Here is a 23,537-nt window from a genome sequence, read left to right as displayed (position 1 = left end):
GGACAAGGATGGGAAACTTGAAGTTTTCAAAGCTAGATTGGTTGCAAAAGGTTACAGGCAAGTCCACGGTGTGGATTACGATGAAACCTTTTCACCAGTTGCAATGCTAAAGTCTATTCGGATAATGTTAGCAATCGCTGCATATTACGATTACGAAATATGGCAGATGGATGTCAAAACTGCTTTCTTAAACGGCGTTTTAACAGAAACTGTGTTTATGACACGGCCTGAAGGTTTTGAGGATCCAAAGAATGCTAAAAAGGTATGCAAGCTAAAGAAGTCAATCTACGGATTGAAGCAGGCATCCAGGAGCTGGAATATACGTTTTGATGAAGCAGTCAGTGACTTTGGTTTCATCAAGAACGCAGACGAATCTTGTGTATACAAGAAGGTCAGTGGGAGCAAAATTGCTTTCCTGGTATTATATGTCGACGACATATTACTTATCGGAAATGACATTCCTATGTTGAACTCTGTCAAGATTTGGCTTGGGAAATATTTTTCGATGAAAGATCTAGGAGAAGCACAGTACATATTGGGCATCAAGATTTACAGAGATAGATCTAAAAAGATGATTGGACTTAGTCAAAGCACTTATATCAATAAGGTGCTTGATAGGTTCAAGATGGCGGACTCCAAGCGAGGCTACCTACCCATGTCTCATGGAATGACTCTAAGCAAGAATCAGTGCCCAAAAACACTTGATGAGCGTAGACGAATGAATGGGATTCCATATGCATCATTGATTGGTTCAATAATGTATGCTATGATATGTACACGCCCGGATGTTGCGTACGCACTCAGTGCTACGAGCAGATACCAGTCAGACCCAGGAGAGGCGCATTGGACTGCTGCCAAGAATATTCTGAAGTACCTGAAAAGGCACAAAGATGACTTCCTGGTCTATGGTGGAGATGATGAATTAATTGTTAGAGGCTATACGGACGCAAGTTTCCAAACCGACAAAGATGATTTCAGATCACAGTCTGGGTTTGTCTTCTGCCTCAACGGAGGAGCAGTAAGCTGGAAAAGTGCTAAGCAAAGCACCATTGCGGATTCTACAACTGAAGCGGAGTACATTGCTGCACATGAAGCAGCAAAGGAAGCTATATGGCTAAGGAAGTTCATAGGTGAACTTGGTGTAGTCCCCTCCATTAAAGGACCAATAGCCCTGTATTGTGATAATAACGGAGCTATTACACAGGCAAAGGAGCCTAGGCACCACCAGAGAGTCAAGCATGTACTTCGTAGATTTCACCTTCTACGAGAGTTCGTTGAAAGAAAAGAAGTCGAGATAAGCAAAATTGGAACTGATGACAACATATCAGATCCATTGACTAAACCTCTGCCGCAGGCGAAGCACAACTCGCACACTGCAGCTATGGGAATCAAGCATATTGGAGAATGGCTTTGATGTCTCTGTTTAATGTTTTAAAGTTTTAGAGTTTAAATCTTTGTAAAACATTATTGGTTAATCATTCACAATAAATGAAGAGAATTCATTTTTCCATTTAATTGTGGTTTATTAAATGATGAGTCCCTTCAATTTGACGATATATTCAAGATAGACTGTCAGGACCAGTCCTGTGACTAAGAAATGTCTATCAAGTGAACTTGAATGTCAAAGGTTGAAAATGGTCCCTAGTCGGAGTTTTCTATAAAATTGGACTCATAGAAAACGTTAGACGATTAGAATGCAAGATGACTAGTAGTTCTGTTTCTTGAACTATGTGGACATGGCAATGTCATAATCATTTGCATAGATACTTACTTTGTGAAGACTAGTATCGGACAAGACCTATGAAACTTTACTGTAAGAGATGAAAATCTGTCATAAGTAAATTTCATTAAAATTATTAGACACTAAATCCTCAATACCTGAGTGATTTGAGATTACTTGTTTGAAAACTGGTTGCTTTGACGTTGACCAACCGTCGCACCGTAAAAGGAGGCTATAAAGGCAACGCTCAGGTAATCACCTATCAAACGAAGTCTAATCTCAAGATCGCAAGATTGGGATTGTCCTCCCATAAATCGGGATGAGATGCTTAAAAGTTGTACAAGGCCACTCGGAGAGCTAGAAACTGTGAAATGCATGGCCGTGCTCGGATGAATCATAGGCTATGATTATCTGTTTATTTGATCAGTTGAAATCTGAAACCGAGAAACACCTCTGGACATAATAAGGATGACAACTCTTACCTTATGTTCAAGAGCAAGCATCGAGCGACAAAGGAATTAGGAAATGCACACTTGTCCCTAAGGACAAGTGGGAGACTGAAGGAAATAATGCCCTTGGTCCAAGTATTCATTCAATTATAAGTCTAATATATGCGGTTCAGTATTAATTAACAAGTTAATAATTCAGTGAGATCAAGTGAGTTGAATGCCTAGCTAGAGGCCGCTTCAGTTCAAGTGGAATTAATGATATTAATCCACAGCTTACTCTTGACTGAACCCGTAGGGTCACACAAATATTACGTAAACGGATCAAGTATTTAATGGCATTAAATACTCCATCTATGGATATTCGGAATCGACGGATCTTGGTTTCAGTGGGAGCTGAGATCGTCACAGGCAAGAAATGAATACTCCGGAAACGATGATATTGCCGGAAACGGAAATATGGATCGTATCGGAAATATAAATATTATCCAAGTCGTAGATGTTGCCGGAAACGGAAACATGGTACGTATCGGAAAATATTATCGGAAATGGAAATATTGCCGGAATCGGAAATATTGCCGGAAACGGAAATATTGTCAGAATCGGAAATATTATCGGAATCGGAAAATAATTCCGGAATCGGAAATATTAAATATTGTTCGTATCGGAAATGAATTCCGGAATCGGGAATTTAATCGGAAGCGTATCGCACGACTTAGCATCGGACGAGGCCCGCTAGACGAAGGCCCAGCACGAAGCCAGGCCATCGCCCAGCGAGCCAACACGCACCATCGCATGCCAAGCCTCGACCAGGCTCAGCGCAAGGCCAGGCCCAGCCAAGGCCTGGGGCGCGCGCGCGAGAGCACAGCAGTGGGTCGAGCGCTGTGCGCCTAGCGTGGGCCGCAAGGCTTGCGCGGGTGTACGGTGCTCATGCAATGCTTGTGCGGGAATCCTAAAGCAATCGGGATTCGAAATATGATTAAATCCTAAAACTATTAGATAATGATTATTTAATTAGAGTCCTAGTAGGATTATAATTAAATAAATTAGTATCCTAATAGGATTCCAAAACCTTTTCCATAACTCTATAAATAGGTGCCTAGGGTCACATATTTACATAGATTATTCAAGTATTCAAAGTGAGTTTTTGAGAGAAAAATTCAGTCACATACCTTGCCTAAAAGTGCCGAAATTATTAGTACCTTAAGGGCGATTCTAGTTGGTCAATCTTAAGGCGGATCCGGACGTGCTGTGGACTATCTACGAAGGGACGACACTTGGAGTCCTAAAGACTTGTTCTTGTTCGGTTCGGGCGCAGCTAGGGAAGGCACGCAACAAAGAGTATGCATCTAAACTATGCCATATGATTATGTGTAAATAATATGTATTCCTGGCTAAATGGTTTTTCCGCATGATTTATGAATTGTCATATGTATCATAACCTAACAGGTGTGTCACTACAGCTGGTTTGATTTAGGATTCCAAATTTTAGAAACAGCTTCTTCATATCTCCTTCACACAACTCTTTAGCATTATCAGACCTAATGCATTTAACCATAACACCAAATTGTGTCTGAACCATATTAAAGAAATCATTCATAACAACATCAGAATCATTCTTATTTTTCAACAGGTGTATCCAGGTGAACCTACTGTAATCATCTACAATTGTCAAGAACTGATTACATCTAGAAGGTGTTTTTACAGAATGAGGACCCCATACATCAAGATGAACCAACTCAAAAGGAGCAATAGTTTTGATGCTACTATGAGGAAAGCTAACCCTAGTTTGCTTAGCTGCAGGACACACCTGACATATTGTATCCTGTATACAAGTAGTCACCTCACACTTAGGGTTTATTAATCTCAATTTACTAAAAGGAAGATGTCCTAGTCTTAAATGCCAAAGTTTAGCATTGTCTACAGAGCTAGAACAGACTGTATTACAAACATGTTCCTGTTTCTTCTTCTGCAATTCTGCCACATTGTAAAGACCTGACCTCACATCACCAAGAGGAATCAAATTCCCTTTCTGACAATAAACAAAGCACTTATCATGAGTAAATCGAATTTCACACTTCAAATCTTGACACAGCTTCTGAACAGATATGAGATTATATTTGAAATTTGGGACATATAGAACATTCTGTAGGGTTATGTCAGCATTCAAATCCACAGTCCCAACATGTGTCACAGGAATTTTGCTGCCATCTGGTATGGTTATGTATGTGTTTTGTATGTCAACTGGTTTGCAAGTAGAGAATTGGGACAAGTCATGACAAAAATGGTCTGATGCACCACTATCTAACAGCCATTTAGAATTAGTTTGTGAAAGTAAACATATACCTGCCATCATAGCAAGGCTAGGCTGATTTCCAGAAACTGGTTGTTGTTGCTTGGCCATCATATCCAAGAGTTGCTGATATTGTTCTGTTGTTATAGTGGGAGCAGTAACAGTTTGTTGTATCCCTGATGTTTCAATGTCAGATTTAGTGCCAGAAGAGAATGCAGCTACTTTGGAATCTCTGGAACCTTTGAAACCTGGTGGATAGCCATGAATCTTGAAGCACCTATCCACACTGTGCCCTTGCACTTGACAGTGTGTACAGAAGTAACTGGAACCTGTTCTTCCATATTTGTTTGTGTTGACAGACTGAAAAACACCATGCTGCTGTGTTTTGAATGTTTTGTTGTTGTTGTTATTCCAATGATCTCCTCCAAAACGCCTCTTCTCAGCTGCAAAAGCTAAAGTTTCCAGTTGTTTGTTAGACTGTGAAACTTCTCTGTGTCTCTCTTCTTGAGCAAACAATCTGTATGTCTCAGATACTTTGGGCAAAGTAGGCACCATCAATATATTTCCTCTAATGGTAGCAAACTGGTCAGTAAGTTTCATCATAAATTGCATCACCATCTTCTCTTATTGCCTGTCAAAGAACTTCTTAGTAACATTACAAGTACATTTGTTACAAGTGCAATATGGAAGTGGATGAGCTTCCTCAATTGCATCCCAAATTGACTTGATCTCAGTGAAAATTTCTGAAATACTCTTATCTCCTTGAACAATTTCAGCTAGCTTTTGTTCAAGAGAATAAATCTGAGCCAAAGATGCAAAGCCAAACCTCTCCTCTAAATCAGTCCAAACATCTCAAGCTGACTTCAAAAACATCACACTCTTAGCAATTTTATCATCCAGATTGCCTAGAATCAGAGAACATACCAAGTCATTGCACCTTTCCCAAGCCTTACTCTCCACTGAACCAGGATCAGGTTTGACATAGCTTCCATCAATGAAGCCAATTTTATTCTTAGATGAGAAAGCAAGCAACATTGATCTCTTCCAACCAGTGAATCCTTCACCATTGAACTTGAACGTGACCAGTTGAGTAGAATTTGCATCTGAAGGATGAATATAATAGATGCTTGCTGGATCTTGATTAGGAGGAAGTGTGGAATTGCGCCTCGAAGTTTCTGCACTGGAATCAAAATCTTCAACAGCCATTTTCAGAAAAGAGTTTTGGATCAAAGAATCAGTAAAAGAAGAACAGAGAAATTGAGAAAATCAACACAACAATCTATGAATCAGAAAGAAATTTGTGGTGAAAATTTTGAGGAAAATCAGAAAAACTTGCGGAATTTTAGAAAAAATGAGCCAAGAATCTTTGATTCTGCTCTGATACCATGACAAAATGTGATCAAAAGAGAGAGGATTTGTATTGATGATCAAAACTGAATGAATAATTATTACAGTGATGATAGCCTTTTATAGCTTAATACATTCTAGAAGCTACTGAAATCTATTACAACTAACTCCTAGAAATAAGAAAGTTGTACTAACTGAAAGTGCCAGCGTGGCATCTCTCATGCACAACAATTTAGTACGTACTGAACTAATGCCCAAGGCTGAATAATTGTGCAACATGTATAAGCTTAACACGTCATAAAAGGGGGCCGTCGTTAATGAAAATCCCGTCGTTAACTTGTCATAAAAGACATTTGCGACGGTTTTTCCCGTCTATGTTGGGTTGTTAGCCCCGTCGTAAAAGCTACGACGAGATTTTTGACCCGTCGTTATTTGGTTGTCATAAAAGATACAAATCCTTTTATTGGCTGTACAAAAATCCATTAACACCAGATCATTAATGGATGATTTTACGACAAAGTATTTGGACCCGTCATAATTCATCCCCAAAATCTACTAACGGGCCTTCTTAATTTCAATTGATTTTATGACGGGACTTGTTAATCATGACTACTCCCTTTGCAACGGGCTTATAACGTATCTTTTACGATTAGAAATTCTGCCGTTAATAATATTTTTTCCCGTAGGAAAATTGGGAATTTAATTACTTGTCAACATATTTTCAATGACATACGAGTACTAATCTTAAAACGAGAACTTATAGATATAGATGATTATCGTTAATCTGATTAATTTAACTTAATCACTTTTGTTCCGGTGTTGTAAAGATGGAAACAATGGGCTTCGAATGAAGGCCCTTTCGTATGTGTTGAAGATCTTGCTTGCTTGAATGAGTCGAGTCCGAATTCACCTGCACAAGAGCAAATTCACTAGCCTCGGGGGTGTTTCCGAGGAAAGCCCCTCCGATGCCTAAGTAAGAACGATGCTCGGATTCTAGAGAGAAGTTCTCTGGAAGAGTAGTCTTAAGGCGATAAATTGGACGTTCCTTGAGGTGTGAGCCTTGGTGGCCTATTTATAGTGTTTGCATAATAAATGACCATAGGTCATTTATTGCTATTGGGCCTTGGACCTTAATGGATGGCTGAATAGCCATAGTGGCGCAATTTTTTGGCTGCCCTCGGGTACAGCCAAGCTGGCTGTACCCCTAATCAAACGACGTCGTGTGATGCGGGTACAGCCAGCGCTGGCTGTACCCCCCCGAAAACGACGTCGTTCAGCGTATTTTTATCCCCTTCCTGAGTTTCCTAAGTTAGACAACTCTTTAATTTTTTGTTTCTTCTTCTTCAAGTTGCGATATATCTTGTTCTTAGGGTTTATTTCGATTTTTTCTCTCCTATTTTCTCTCTCCTCTGTTTCCATGGATCTCGCAGTTATAGAAAATTCTGAAGCTCTTTTCGAATCTAATTCTGGAATTTTAAGTACATTGATGTCAGAACGTAAGTTTATATTTTTATTATTTTCATTTATTTGTTTTGATTTCAATGTTTTTGGTTTTGATTGTTTTCGATTTTATATTTTGATTTTGGATAAAATGTGTTTAGAATTTTGTTATTTTTCGTGTTTTCGCTGGATATTTCGATTTTGATTTGTTTCTTTGTTTTTGTTTTCTGCAGATTTTCTTATTTTTTTGCAATTGTACGTTATTTTTTGTTCGATTTTTATTCATAATTTTATTTATTATCAATGTATATAATGTTAATGAATTTTTACCTCAGATCTTATGAACATTATATATTTTGATAAAATACATATTATGTTATGAATTTTTGAATTGTTCTGTCCCAAAAGAAAATATCGTCATTGTTTACTTATAACATTCTTAACAAATATATGAATATTCAGTTCAAGGAAATTGAACATTGTCTACAACAATAATGAACATTTTATTGAATGACTTTGAATGTTACGTATATTAGTAATGAACATTGCATTAAAATATATTGAATATTTTTTATTTAGATAATGAACATTGTATTGTATTATATTGAACTTTCTATTAAGAGTTATTGATCATTACCTATGTTACAATGAACATTTAATTCAAGTATTTTATCATTATTTATAATTTATAATGAACATTTTATTTAATGATTTTGAATATTACCTATGTTCGTAATTACCATTTTATTTAAGTACATTGAACAACACCTAATTAAGCAATGGACGTTCTATTTTTAACATTACTATTTTAATATTGAATATTTTATTTAAGGATATTGAACATTTCAATTTTCCATTGTTAGTTATTATTGAAATTGATCATTCACTATTTTAACATTGAACAATCACTAGTTTAACATTGAACATTTCTTCCTTTCGCAGTGAATAAGGAAGTAAGTGTTTTTGTTGAAGGGTCAGAATCTATGTTAATGATGAAGGAAGTTAAAAATGAAGACGAAGCTTATGATTTGTATAATGAATATGCTTTTAGTAAAGGTTTTGGTATTAGGGTTGGGAAAGGTCGGAAGCGTCAAAACAGTGAATTTTATACTATGAAACGGTTCTTGTGTAGCTGTGAAGGGGTTAAAGATGAAAAAAGGAAGAGAACAAGGTCTTATGCTAGATTGGATACGCGTACTGGGTGTACTGCTTTTGTTCAGTTTTCTATTGGTAAAGATGGTGTATGGACGGTTGTGAATCATAATATGATTCATAATCATGCTATGGTTCCTCTAAATAAGAGGCATTTGATAAGATCACAAAGGAAGGTTAGTAAGGAGGCTCTTTACTTTATGTCTACTTTAAAAGCTAGTGGTGTTAAAGTGTCTGATACCTTGAGGGTTTTGAGGAAAGAAGTAGGCGGATCACCTATGGTCGGTTTTACAGCTAGTGATGCTTATAATGCTTTATCACGTGCAAAAGCTAATAAACTTGAAGGTCATGACTGTCATCAGTTAATCAAGTATTTTGCTCAGAGAAATTCTAGTGAAGAAGGTTTTTATTATGACTTTGAGCTTAGTGAAGAAGAGGGACTTTTAAGTTTCTTTTGGCGTGATGGTCGGATGAAGAGAGATTATGATTATTTTGGGGATTTATTGGTTTTTGATACTACTTATAGGACCAATAAATATGATATGATTTGTGCTCCTTTTGTTGGTATGAACCATCATTCTAATAATGTTATGTTTGGAATGGGTTTTGTTATCAATGAAAAAACCGAATCTTTTAATTGGCTTTTTCAAACTTTCCTTACATCCATGGGTGGAAATCCCCCAATAACCATTATGACAGACCAAGCTCCATCCATTGCTGCTGGGATAAGGAATGTTTTTCCAGATGCTAGACATAGATTATGTACGTGGCATATTGGGGAAAATTCAAAGAAGCATATTGGGCAGTATAAAGCTTTAGATGGTTTTTCTGACATATTCAATTATCTTCTGAAGTATTGTGAAACTGCTGCTGAGTTTGAATATCATTGGCCAAGGTAATTAATTTGGATTACTTATTTACTTTTAATTAATAAATAATATGTACTTGTAACCTTATGAACATCTACTTACAAACAAATGAACATTTAGGAATTTCATGTTATTACTAAGTTATATGCTTTCTGATCGACTTTGATCAAATAGGTATATTCCGATGAACAAATTTGATTTTTATATTGAACATTTTGTTTTTCAGAATGTTGACTCACTATAAATGCGTTGAAAATCCATGGTTGAAGAATTTATATACAATTAGAGAGATGTGGTGTCCTGCTTATTCTAAGAATTATTGGTCTGGTGGTGTGTTATCATCACAGCGATGTGAAACTACCAACAAGTCAGTTTCCCATCGACTTGATAAGACACAAGGGTTATGTGATTTTTATCATGTTTTTTTGGATGTTATTTCTGATTGGAGGAGCAAAGAGAATGGTCATGACTACAGAAATTGGAAAGGTAGACCAGAAGTTGCAGCTGCAAATTGCGGAATTCTTCTTCATGCGAGAAAGATTTACACTATAGAAGCATATGTTTTGTTTGAAGAAAAATTTCTTAAAGGGATGGCATGTTCTCAAGAAGAAATACGTGGAAACACAGCTATAGAGAAAAGTTATTATGTGTGGAGGCCTAAAAAAGACTTGATTAAACATGAAGTTCGGTTTAACCAAGAGACTTTTGCAGTGGATTGTACTTGTCAGTACTTTACTGAAATGGGTTTTTTATGTTCTCATGCGCTTCGTGTTTATCATGTGCATTGTGTCCCAGAGATTCCCAATCTTTATATATTGAAGAGGTGGACAAAAGCGGCTATGTGCAGTCATTTGGTTGAAGATGATGGGGAAAAGTCTAATATAGTTGCGGCTTCTGTTTGGAGGGCACAGACCCTTAGGAATTTTGTTAAGCTTGTTATGTCTAGTCAAGATTCTCTTCAAGCTAGGGCTGAGGTTGATTCTGCCTTTGGTCTTTTAAAAGAAAAAGTGGAGAGTATTAGGGGTACTATTGATTTTTCTGATCCTAAAGAGGGTGAAGATATCTTTGTGCCGTTAGTAAAAAACCCACAGAATTTAAGGAAAAAAGGTGAGAGGAATGACAGATTGAAGGGTACAGTTGAGAAAATCTACAATAAAGCTAAAGGGAATTGGAGGAGGAGGAAAGCAAAATTTACAGATGCAACAAGGTTTAAGGCTCAATCTGCAGTCATGGTAAATATTTATTAATATTGAACATATATGTTTTATAAACTGATCATTTGCTTATAACTAATTGAACATTTTTGTTTTTTTTTTTTTTTTTTTTTGCTTGGTTTTTGCAGGAGTTGGATGAAGTTGGTGCTCCTGTGATTTTTTCTAATTCTCTTAGTGACTCATCTGATCTAGTTGTACTAGATCCATCACTATTTCAGGTTTTTTTTCTTGCGAAGTTTGAACATTTAGTTATAAATATAGTAACATTTACTTGATAAATGATCACTATATTATTTCAGGTTGATGCTTCTTTTCCAAAGCCACCTCCAAAATATTTTAGAAGAGGTGCAGCTGTTGATAAAAATGTAGAATCATCGGACAAGGTAGATATTAATATTTAATTCTTTAAAGTGAATATTTAAATTTCTGTTTTTGAATGTCTTTACATTTTGTGTCAATTTTAGGAAAACAATTCAACAAATGAAACATCAAATGATTCATATGTTCATGGAAGTACTAAAACCGATGCATGTACAAAAGTTAAAGCACCATTGGCTACTAAAGCACCATCGGCTACTAAAGCACCATCGGCTACTAAAGCACCATCGGTTAATAAAGCACCATCGGCTACTAAAGCACCATCGGTTAATAAAGCACCATTGGCTACTAAAGGAACATCAGCCACTAAAGCAAAAAAGGATCAGCAGAGATTTGAGTATAATATCAAGAGTGCATTTGACTTGGGACTTTCACCAACACCGATGCTTACTAAAGTTTCATCTGTTACTAAAGCTCCATCTTGTACTGAAGCTAAAGTTCAACGACCTATGCATGCTTCAGAAATTATTCAAGTAGTACCTACAGTTCACGGATCTATTCAGGCTGAAAAAATTACTCAAGTTGGATCTAAGGTTCAAGGACCTCAAGTTTCATTGGTTACTAAACCTCCGTTGGGTATTAAAGGATCTCATCAATCTGCTAATGATCAAGCTTATTTGAAATTTAAGTATGATGCTTTCTTAGCTCTTTTTGATGAATCAATGGCTGCTGAAGAAGCCATTAAAAGTCAATGATTTAGTAACTGTTGATTATTGAGTTGAACATTTAGTTTTAATAGAATGAACATTGAGTTCAAACATTTTGAACATATAGTTTTAATAGAATGAACATTTAGTTCAAGTAGTACGTGCTCTTTTTCTGTTTGATCATTTAGTTTTAATAGAATGAACATTGAGGTCAAACATTTTGAACATCACCTTTTTTCATAATATTTTATGTTTGAATTTTTTTTTTGTTTTTTAAGGCATCCTTCTGAAATTTATGAACATTTTAATCAAATATATTCAACATTATCTACTTTTGTTCACTTGATTTTGAACAATACGTATTTGTTAATGTGTTTTCTTTAAAGGTTTTGAACAATACGTATTTCAAAGTGAATATTCTATATGAAAATTTTGAGCATTAAGTATTTTAATAATGAACATTTTATTGAAATACAATAAATATCAGTAATTTAATAATTGAACGTTGTATGAATCATATTGATTATTACCTATTTTTACAATGAACATTGTTTAACGATATTAATCATTATATGTAACTTTCATCAATCAAGCAGTTAAAAAACATTTATTTTGTATGCATTATTGATTTGGAGTATTTGTTTGTGCATTGGATTTTCTACAGCAAAGGAAACTGAATATTAAACATAAAGGAAATGAACACCAAGTTATATGTTTTTGAACAAACCACCAAAATACCAAAATATTGTCTTTACATTGTACTAAAAATCTATCTATTGTTTGTTAACCTTGAAATACTATCTGCTTAATTTTTCATTAACTCCTCCATGCTTCATTTATGTTTGACTCATGCATTTCATTTTGCTTTGAAAGCATTAGGAGACCACAGAAAGTGACACGAAGCTTCCTTATTTGATTTGTCTGTATATCAAAAATAAAAATAAAAAAATTAAAAATGTTTTATAAAATCCAAATATTAAATTATAAATTTGAGGAATATAAAAGAAATTCAACAGGCAGAACAATAAAACAGAAAAGACCAAAACAATAAAAATAAATGAACAAAATACAAAAGAAGAATGAACAAAATTCAACTTACATCATTTGCCTTCAAGTCACATATCCATTCATGTTCTGGATCACCAGTATAGGTCTCCATGTGCTTCATGACATACACACCGCAGTTTGTATAGTCTTTCATGCTTCTCCATTTCATCTTGACCAAATTCATTTCATACTTTTGCATTGGTTCTACCTCATATCCAAATGTGCCCATATATTTTGCAAAAGCATCCAACTGGAATTTATGTTCATAAATGTAAGATAATTATCTACGATGTTTCAAATATACATTTTATGAATGATTTATTTCTTACCACAACTTCTGGGTGTCCCTCATATTTATCCTCAAATTTTACATTTCTTGGTAGAGGCCTGTTGTCAATTACATCCACAGTTGCATTGTAATGGTTGATGACTAGGAGATAGAAGTGTTTTGCAGCAAGAACAGGGATGAATATCTGAAAAAGAGGTAATTATTTAACTTAAAAACAATGAACAAATTACAAACATTAAAATGAACATTAAAGTTTGAAGAATGGGTTAGTAGTTATATAGGTTTACCTGTTTAAATTGATGAATGTTTTTGAAATTATAGTTAACCAGTTCTTCGTTAACCCTTCTGTTAAAATCCTCAAGCCTTTTTTCGTAGGAGGATCCTGCTGGACACACCTTGTTTGTACACATAATATGCTGCATTTAAACATAATCAACATTCAATTATAAATATATGTAAAATTAGTTACAATGATAATGAAAATTTCAATTTAATCATTTGTAATTTTTATCTTAATTTTGTAGAACATTAATTATTTCAATAATGAATATTGTATTTCAAAATTTTGAACATTATGTATTGTAATTATGAACATTCTATTTAAATATATTAAACATTACTTGTTTTAATATTGAACATTCTTTTTAAGAAAATTGATCATTTTATATAAACAAAATGAACATTTTAAATAACATCAATTATTATACTTACATATGGAACTGTTGAAAGGAAGAGTTTATCTTTATGGCCCTTTGCATTTAGATACTTTGACCATGAATCAATCACACAGTCAACCACTTCCACTTCATCAACCAGTGTTTTCATGTCCTCTCTATTGATGTAGTTGTATCCATCAAAATAAAGAACCTCACTACAAACAGGAAGTAAATTAGGAGGAAGTATAAGAATTTAAATTTTAAATTATTTTTACGTGAAATTAAAGAAAATACCTGTTGTCCTGACCACTTAAGACATAATCTGCTAGGCTTTGATGCATTGTGTCCAGATTTTTGAACAAGTCTCGATACTTGACCAAATATGGAGAAGAGAAGGCAGCCGGTAGTTTGTGAATCCTTTGAGGTCTTTTTCCTTTGTCACCTTTCTCATTTCTGTATATACAAAAAAATTAACAAAAAATCAACATAATTATAAATTGAACATATAAGATTAATAATATGAACATATAAGATTAAGAGTACCAAAAATTTAACAAAAAATCAACATAATTATAAAATGAACATATAAGATTAAGAGTATGAACATATAAGATTAAGAGTATGAACATATAAAGTAAAAAGAATGAACAAAAGGTACAAAAAGAAAGAACATAACATTCAAAAAGAATGATCCAAAAAAATTTAACAGGTTTGAAAAGGATAGAACAAAAACTAGAAGAGTATGACATATTATTATGACATTTTAAATAACCAAAACATTATTATGTCTTTAAAATAGTTTTCATAATATAACCAAAGTTTCACAAATACTAATTCAGTTTTAATACAGTTAAAATTTACCCTTCTCCTTCATCTTCTTTTTCTCCTTTGTCTTCAAAAATTTCGTCCAATTTCAAATCTGTTTTTGTGCTTGAAATTAATGTTGATATTGAGACTTCATTCAATGGAGTTTTTGGTGAAGGAAGAGAAGATTGTTCTGCACCAACAGATAGTTCAGCTTCCACTGGTTGTTGCACCTGCGACTGTGTAGGAGTATGAGGTTCTGCTGGCTCCTCAACCATTTGTTGTGCAACCGTGTTCTCAACCACTTGTGGTTCAGCACTTTCATTTTTCTTATTTTTTGCAGGCTGCTCCTCGACCCCATCTGGTGTAACCTTCTTCTCAATCACTTGTGGTGCAGAAACCTCTTCATTTCTCACTTCTGGTGCAGGCTCCTCTTCAATTACATTAGTTACAGGCATCATTTCTGATACATGCAACTCAGGCTCCACTGTAGCTTCATCCGAGCTCACAATCTTCTCTTCTTGTACAACAATCTCCTCCACTGTTGTTTTTGGTTTTTCTGAAGCTGGTTCACTCACTTCTGATTCTGCTTGCATCATTTTCTTAGCTTTTGCAATTTCATTTTCTTTTTTCTCTTCCTCCCTTCTTTGTTTTAGATTCAGCATAGCAGAAGCCAAAGATTCATCTATTTCTTCAAGTGACAAATTTGGCGTAGAGGTGGATGTACCAGCTTTCTCACGTTTCAACTTGTCATCATCTATTATCGGTGATGGTGAAAGTCCCAAGTCGAATGCATTCTTGATATCATACTCATATCTCTGCTTATCCTTTTTTGCTTTGTTTTTCTCCAGCTCAATTGCATCCAACAACTCCTTTTCTTTTTCCAACAGAGCCTTAATGAAGTCATCAGACCACTCATCTTGGCTTAATGATGGTTCTTTTGCCATTTTTGACAAGAACTCTTCCACTTTAGATACCAACTCATTTCCTGGGAAGAATTCTTGCGCCTTCTTCAGTGAATCAGAAAGCTTTGACAAATTGTCACCAACAGCTTGAATTATACCGACAAACTCATCCATAAACTCCTGTGTTTTAAAACCCATTGACATATATTAGGGAATAGTAAACTTTTAGGTGTTTCAGTTTGAACATTTAAAAGTAGAAGTATGAACAACTATATATACTGAATGACACTTGTGCACATATACAATATATAAATAAATAGGCTTGAACACTTATTTTTTATCATTTATTGATACAGTTTGAATAAATAACTAAAGAAGTTTGAACATTTTATCTTTATATATTGCACAAATTCTTCATTATGTTATGTTATGATATGTCTTAGAGAGGTATGAACATTATATGCAAAAATAAAGAACATTTAAGCAAAGGGTTATGAGCATTTATTTATATATGTTCTAAAAATATTATTTAACATATTAAAGGAAGGAACATAAAATTAATATTACCCATATTTATATTTGGCAGAAGAATTAAATTTAATCTATTAGAATTTGATGTATTTAATAATACCTTGCGAGTTTGTTTTTCTTCAATATTGATTTTGGGTAACACCTTCCCCAATCCAAAGCCACTTTCCTCCAATTTATTCCGTTTGTGTCCTATTTCCTTTGTCCAGCAGGACACAAGTGGAATTCGTCTTGGAGGAAAAAAGTTCATTCTTTGAACTCTGTCAAAATAGAAAATCTGACATACAAAGTATAAGTGTTAGAAAATCCCTAAGATTGATCAAGTACATTAAAATCATCAATTTAGAAGGTGTAAATGAAGTTATACCGTCAATAACGGCAATGGTCCTGTGAAAAATGTTGCTTTGTCCTTTTGTTTCAGGTTTTTCTTATACTGTGCAGTAGTTGAGAGCAGTGCCTCCCACACATACTTGCACCAATTCAAGTTCCGGATCTGCTCATGATTCATCATTGAGAACAAAAATTTGAAGTATGCTTGGTTTGACAACGTGCTCTTGATCAACGTGTTGACAGTGACCACCAAGAAGCTTGTAATGAAATTTGCATCCGGTCCAGCCTCAATTTGGTCTTCTTGACTGTAGTAATTTAAAATTTTCTGAACTGATGGGACCTTATTCCCAAAGATCTTTTTCCAACTGTTTATTTAAATGAGCAAAATTTAATTAAGATAAACATTCCCAAACAGAAAGAACAACCAATATAAAAAGAAAGAACAAACTCAACAACAACTATGAACAATTATGAACAATTATATGAATCAGGGTTATAGAAAAAGAACAAGCATAGACATATGAACAAAATTTAATTAAGAAAAACAAAATTTAATAAATATGAACAAAATTTATTTAGGTTTCCACTTTTCATGTATTACTGTCTTCTTCCATCTGTTTTTGTTAATGAACAAAATTTAATTAAGGAAAACATTTTGAACATAAGACTAAAAACTTTGAACATAAAGGAAAAAAACTTTGAACATAATGGAGAAAAGGTTTGAACATATTGTAGAAGCTTTAAACATATTAGGGAAATTTTTTGAACATAATTGATAAAAACTTTGAACATAAGAAGGAAAAACTATGAATAATTCTATGAGAAACACAGAAAAAACTTTTTCTCATTATAATTGTAGTAAAACTTTCAAATTCTGAATGTATATTAAGCCATACACAATTGAACAAATAACTTTAAGAAAAAGAACATTTGTAGTACATGCATAATGCAGTTAGATTTTTGAAGTCTATAATATATTGAAAATATAAGTATAGATTTAAGATCATTTACCTTGCCATGAATGCAGAAAACTCTTCACTAGCCTTGTCAGACTTTGCCTCAACTATGTCTACTTCACCGCTAGGAAGGCCATATATCTTTTTCACGTCCTCAAATTCTATCAGGATTTTCTCATTCTTCGGCAGATAAAGATATTGGCTGTTTTCCTCAAAGTTGTTACATAGCCATGTAACAAATTGTTGGGATGAAGTAGGTAGCTGGAAATCTAGCAATGCTCCTAGACCGATATTCCGAACGGCCTCCTTCTTCTGTTCATTCATCATGGAAATGAAACTGATGAATTTTCCATGTCCTCCTCTAACTCCAGTTTTTTCTTCCTCTTCTTCTGCTACTTTTTCCTTGTAAACAGCAATTGATTTCTTTGGTTTCTTTTTTGCAGGAACTTCTTTGGTAATCATCGCCAAAGGGGAAACCTCCCGTTCCACAATTAAAGCTGATTAACAAAACCAAAAATTAATGATGCATATTGTATTTCAAAATTTTGTAGAACATTAATTATTTCAATAATGAATATTGTATTTCAAAATTTTGAACATTATGTATTGTAATTATGAACATTCTATTTAAATATATTAAACATTACTTGTTTTACTATTGAACATTCTTTTTAAGAAAATTGATCATTTTATATAAACAAAATGAACATTTTAAATAACATCAATTATTATACTTACATATGGAACTGTTGAAAGGAAGAGTTTATTTTACCTTTTTCTATATTTTCTTCCTTCACTTCATATTCTTCATCAGTTATTTTCCTTTTTGTTTTTCTTTCAGCAGGTAGGTTTGCTTTTGCTGCTGTTCTTTTTGATGCTGGAAAAGGAACACGTATAAGTAAGTTTTAATAACAATTGTAGAATTTTTAATTTTATGGAGAACAAATAAATTTTAATTTTACCTATTTTTTGTCTTTGTTTTTCAAACTGAACCAACCTCTCTTTCACCGGTACTGTTTTCTCTGTTGGAGAAGAACATACAATTAAGAAGTTTTGATAAACATGTAATACAATGTTTAATATTTTAGTATACTAAATATACCTTTTGGCATCTTGTTTTGTTCTTTTTCTTCTTCTTCTTCCCATTCTTCATCTTCCTCATTTTCCTCATCTTCTTCCTCTTCTTCCTCTTCTTCCTCATTTTGTTCTTCCTCCTCTTCTTGCTCTTCTTCATCATTTCCCTCTAACTCCTCTTCTTCTTGAACCTCTTCTTCTTCTTCCTTTCTTTTTTTCATTTTCCTTTTTCCTTTAACATTGACTTTTGCAAGTTCTGTGAACAGAACAAAATAGTAAAAATGTTTGAACATATTACCCAAAAACTTTGAACGAAATAGTAAAGCTTTGAATATAATGGAGAAAACTTTGAACTTAATATAGAAAACTTTTGAACATGATGGAGAAAAACTTTGAACATATAACCAAATAGTTTGAATAACTGTGAGATAAAAACAGAAAGAATTTTTATCCAAACAAAAATAACATTTTATGATAACCAAATGAACGTTCTTTGAAAAAACTTTGAACAATGTTAAATGTAATACCTGTTTTCTGTTCTTCTTTCACTTCTTCAATATCATTTTTCTTATTTCTTTTCAATGCACTCCTAAGAGGAAGAATTCTTCCCTTAACAGGTGCTTTTTTTTCAACTCCTGTAAAAAAAATTACAATGTATTTAACATATTAACATTTTATCAATTATCTTAAATTATTTTTTAACACTGTTTTTTTGTAAATATGTTTACCTTTTTGTTTTTTTATTTTTATTATCTCAACATTCAAAGGCTCATCCTCATCTTCTTTCTCAGCCGCTTTCCTTTTCTTTGGAGTATTTGTTACTTTGGAAGTAACTCCAGAAACATCTACATTATTAACAAATACTAAGTACAACTTACATAATAATATATTTTGAATATTTATTGAAATAAGATTGAACAATGTAAATAGTTACCTTTGCCTTCAAATTCTTCTTTGCTAACTACTTCAGCACCAACATTTTGTTGCACTTTCACCATTGATCTTGTACTTCTTCTCGGATTGTATGAATCTGATATGTTGTGCAACTTCTTTTGTAGTTCTTCATCCATAGTAATACTTAGAATGGTGTTCTTCTTGGTAGCTGTTGTCTTCTTTCCTCTTTTTGTGCCTTTACCACCAATGGTTTGAGCTTCACTCTCTGAAGCATTTACATTTTCAACCACCATGGCAATTGCTTTTGTGGCATCATCGTCTTCTTTTTTCTTTCTCTCATCTTCTCTTTTCTTTCTCTCAGCTTCTTTCCTTTCCGCTTCCTCTATCAACTCTTTGTTGTTTTTAGCCATAAGCTGGCTCATTTTTTCTTCATATTCTTTCTTTCTTTCCTCTAAATCCTTCTTCATTGCTTCAGCTTTATCTTCTTCTTCCTTCTTCTTATTAGCCTCGATCCTCTTGTTTTCAGCTTCTTTCAGCTCAGCTTCTCTTTGGGCATCAGCTGCAGATGCCTTCTCCTCATCCAGTTTTTTCGCTTCTGCATCAGCTGCAGATGCCTTTTCCTCAGCCACTCTTTTGGCTTCTTTCTCAGCTGCAGACGCCTTTTCCTGAGCGACTCTTTTGTCTTCTGCATCAGCTGCAGGTGCCATTTTCTCAGCTTCTATTTGTGCTGCAACGGCAGCTGTATCTATCCTTTTGTCAGCTTCTTTGCTGGCCATTGCAGCAGCAGCAGCTGCAGCTACCATTTGTGCAGCCTTTTTTTTGTTGTTCTGCTTTATGCTCTTTGCTAAAAGTTGTTTCAGTAAGTTGTTGCCCCTGATAAACAAAGAACAAAAAAAATTCAATAAATTAAAACGACAAATGTGTGATCATATATATGAAAACGTATGTAAAATATCATTTATATATAAAGTTACAAATAAAGAAGAAAGAAAGAGTCGTTCAATAATAAAGAATAAACCATATAAAATAAAGAACAAACAATTCCAAATGAATGAACAAACAATGAAACCATTATGAACAAATATGCAGAAGAAAATGAATTGTAAAAAAATGCCAAATTCTACCTATTTTTTGTAGCAATCTTTCTTTGTACCAAAGATTTTGAAGACTCTTCTTGATCTTCTTCACTGTTATTTGAATAATATATTTTTAATATACATGCTATTTTATATAAAAATTATGAACGATTCAACTAAATTGAAAATTCATATTAATTTTTACCTTGATGTTTTTTGAACTTCAGGCTGTGATTTTGACGAAGATTTCTTATCTCCTTCACTGTAATTTGAATAGTAAGGTGTAAACGTACAAGTCATTTTATATAAAATTAATAAAAAATTATTTAAAAAGCTAAAAATGGACATTATATTATACTGTGAAATTTGAACCCATGACTAAAAACTTGAACATTAGGGTAAAAACTTTGAACATAAAGGTAATAAACTTTGAACAAAATGGAGAAAAGTTTTAAACATAATAGGTAAATTTGAACATTTGACTAAAAACTTTGAGCATAAAGGTTAAAAACTTTGAACAAAATGGAGAAAAGCTTTGAACATATTATAACCAAATAGTTTGACTGAGATATAAACAGAAAGAAAGGCTTTGAACATATGACTAAAAACTTAGAACATAAAGGTTAAAAAATTTGAACGAACAATGGAGAAAAGCTTTGAACATATAGGAGAAGCTTTAAACATAATAAGTAAATTTTTTGATCATAATTCATAAAAACTTTGAACACAAGGAGGAAATTTTTTGAACATAATTCATAAACGCAGATGAGATAAACTTTCAATTTATGAATGAATATTAAGCCATACACAATTGAACAAATAACTTTAAGAAAAAGAACATTTATATTACATGCATAATGTAGTAAAAAATGGACATTATATTATACCTCAATGGTTTTTGAACTTCTGTCTCAGAAGTTGTACATGCCTTCCCATCTCCTTCACTGTATTTTTTATTAATATGATGTTAATGCACACATTATATTATATAATATTAAAAATCATTCAAATTTAATAAAAAATTGATATTATCTTATACCTTAATACTTTCTGAACCTCTGGCTGGGATTTAGTTGGTCTTCGCTTAAATTTGACTATTAACCTTTGTGGTTGTTCTCTAGATTTTATAAATGTATAACTAATGAGTGTCCAGAGCAAAATTCAGTTTGAAGAAATGAATATTTTATGAAAACAAAATGAACATTTAACATAAAAACAGTTATCATGAGTTTTAATAATAAAAAGGACTGAAGAAATGAACAAAAGTTCAAACATTGAAATTATGAATATAGTAGTTGAAATAATTGAAGATTTCTAAACCAACTTAGTATATCAGAGTAAACGAACATTTTATAAAAAGGAATTGAATATTTTAGCAAAATAAATTGAACATTTTTCGCAGATGAGTGTAGATTTAAAATTTTACTGTAGAAAAATTGAATATTAGTACAAAGAACATTTCCATTATGAATATAATACTAGAAATAATTCATAGTATATTCCAAAACAAAACTCTGTAACAAAATATATTCCAGAAAAAAAATTGAACATTTTATAAAAAGAAAATGAACTATCAAAATATATTGAATATTTTATAAAAAGAAAATGAATATTTTATCAAAATATATTGAACATTTTGGAGACAGACAGTTACCATGATTTCTGGATTTAGTTTTTGGACATATGAATGAACAAATGTTCAAATTATTTTAATTATATATATAACATTCGAAATAATTCAGTATTCCTAAAGAAAATCTCAGTAGACCAAAAAGGATATCCAGTTTGGAATATATGATCATTTTCCAAAAAGATATTGAATATTCTGCTATAATCAATTGAACATTTTGCATAAGATAGTTATCATGAGTTCTAAAGACTTAATTTATTTTACAGAGGAATGAACAAAACTCAGTGGACCAAAATGAATATCTAGCTTAAACAATATGAACATTTTACACATAAATTGAACGTCTAACATAAGATTAGAAAAACTCGACAAAAGTTCATCACATTTACATTATTATAATAATATTTAAATTAATTGACATTCCCAATCCAAATTTTAATCATCAATAAGATTATTGTTAAATCTCTATGAATATGAACAATGTATCATTAATTTGTATTTGTATTGTATCAAATGTCAAAAACGGCACATTCGCAAATTAAATAGAAATAGATATTCAAAAACATAAAAATTACTTACTGGAATGTGTCTATTTGCTTTTCAGCTTCAATTTCCTTCTCAATTTCGTATTTTCCAGTTCTGTGATCAAAAAACCAATAGTTAGGGTTTGGTTAAATCATCACGCAACGAAAATGAACATTAAATTAAAAACGATTGAACATTAACATAAAATTGATTGAACATATGTAAATTAAAATGAATTTATCTACGAAAACTTAAAATAACTTACTCCTTCATGTCTAGTTGCTTTGCATTCCCGATTTTTTGCTCTTCACTAGATCTTCCAGTCCTATAGCCAAAAAATCAGAAGTTAGGGTTTGCTAACATCATAAACCAAAAAATTGACCATTATAATGAAATTACTTGAACATTATAAAGAAAAATACTGAAAATAACTGAATTAAACAAATATTTAAGTAATAAAACAGTTGCATGTTGGAAATCTGAAATTAAATTACATACGTTTCCTTTTTTTCTTTCGGCATCTTCGTTTTTCTGAAATAGAACGAAAATAAGCAAAATTAGATTTCATTTTAGTTCGAAAATAAAATCGAAACATCAGAATCAATTGTAATTACTTACTTTTTGCTTTTCGGTGGATTTTGAAGCTTGTTCATGTCAATTTCGTCACGAACATCCATTTTTCTCTTTTTTTTCAGTAAAAAGAAGTCACAGATTTCTTCTCTTGATATTTTGTGGAAATTCAGCTTTAATAATGAAGATTAGTAGCGGTTTGAAGAGAGAGAAAGTTGATTGAGGTGGTTGCAGGAAGTTTAATGGCGGTTTTAAGAGAGAGAAAACAACGAAGTAGAAGAGTGGGCAGAGGAGAGAGAAAATTTTTTGCGTGTTGAGAATTTGAACGGTTTTCGAAATGATTTTCCTTTTTTTTTTTTGTATTTATAGGCCATTCCTGCGCGAAATTATTACCCTCACGTGCCATTTTTTTTTTCAAAATTAACTACCCGCGCGTGGGATTCACGCGCCTAACAATGGCAGGGGGTACAGCCAAGTTGGCTGTACCTGGGTATTTTACCCAAACGACGCTGCGGGTCGTTTTGGGCAGGGGGTACAGCCATCTTGGCTGTACCTGGGTATAGCAATTAGGGATATAGTGGTAAGGTTTGATGCTGTTGTTTAGAGCTATTGGGCTTTGGACTTAGTGGCCCAATTGAATATCAATTGGGAGCCCAAACAACTTTGATTTTATTTGGAGTGTAGAAAACGACAAAACAAGATACACCACTGACTTGAGGAGCTACGAGGAATGGAAGTACTCCGTAC

At 33.1% G+C, this 23,537-nt stretch overlaps 1 protein-coding gene across 1 annotated transcript; it reads right to left on the bottom strand.

The window, feature by feature from the left end:
* Positions 1-11,801: 11,801 nt before the first annotated feature.
* On the bottom strand, positions 11,802-23,282 carry LOC130470574 (uncharacterized). Its single transcript, XM_056840942.1, has 23 exons — positions 22,839-23,282; positions 22,719-22,751; positions 22,486-22,545; positions 22,275-22,334; positions 20,953-21,009; positions 20,271-20,327; positions 20,114-20,176; positions 19,030-19,862; positions 18,824-18,940; positions 18,623-18,730; positions 18,124-18,351; positions 17,984-18,043; positions 17,794-17,898; positions 17,077-17,518; positions 16,103-16,430; positions 15,839-16,012; positions 14,360-15,387; positions 13,793-13,951; positions 13,554-13,713; positions 13,130-13,258; positions 12,883-13,026; positions 12,606-12,803; positions 11,802-12,427 (listed from the first exon to the last, which is right to left on the bottom strand). Exons 1-23 carry the CDS (start codon positions 22,895-22,897, stop codon positions 12,323-12,325), a joined length of 4,707 nt encoding a protein of 1,568 aa, XP_056696920.1. The 5' UTR covers positions 22,898-23,282; the 3' UTR covers positions 11,802-12,322.
* Positions 23,283-23,537: the final 255 nt, after the last annotated feature.

This window comes from Spinacia oleracea, chromosome 3 (assembly GCF_020520425.1).
Source record: "Spinacia oleracea cultivar Varoflay chromosome 3, BTI_SOV_V1, whole genome shotgun sequence".
Classification (NCBI taxonomy): domain Eukaryota; kingdom Viridiplantae; phylum Streptophyta; class Magnoliopsida; order Caryophyllales; family Amaranthaceae; genus Spinacia; species Spinacia oleracea.
Note: the sequence above shows the minus strand (reverse complement) of the source record. Positions and strands in the feature narration are given on the sequence as shown.

Excerpts from the sequence above, each read along its gene's own strand:
- LOC130470574 (XM_056840942.1), bottom strand. The coding sequence starts at position 22,897 with ATGGATGTTCGTGACGAAATTGACATGAACAAGCTTCAAAATCCACCG. Across the intron at positions 18,044-18,123 it reads ACAAAACAAGATGCCAAAAG|AGAAAACAGTACCGGTGAAA; the intron begins GTATATTTAGTA and ends CTTCTCCAACAG. Across the intron at positions 16,013-16,102 it reads GACCATTGCCGTTATTGACG|ATTTTCTATTTTGACAGAGT; the intron begins GTATAACTTCAT and ends TTTGTATGTCAG.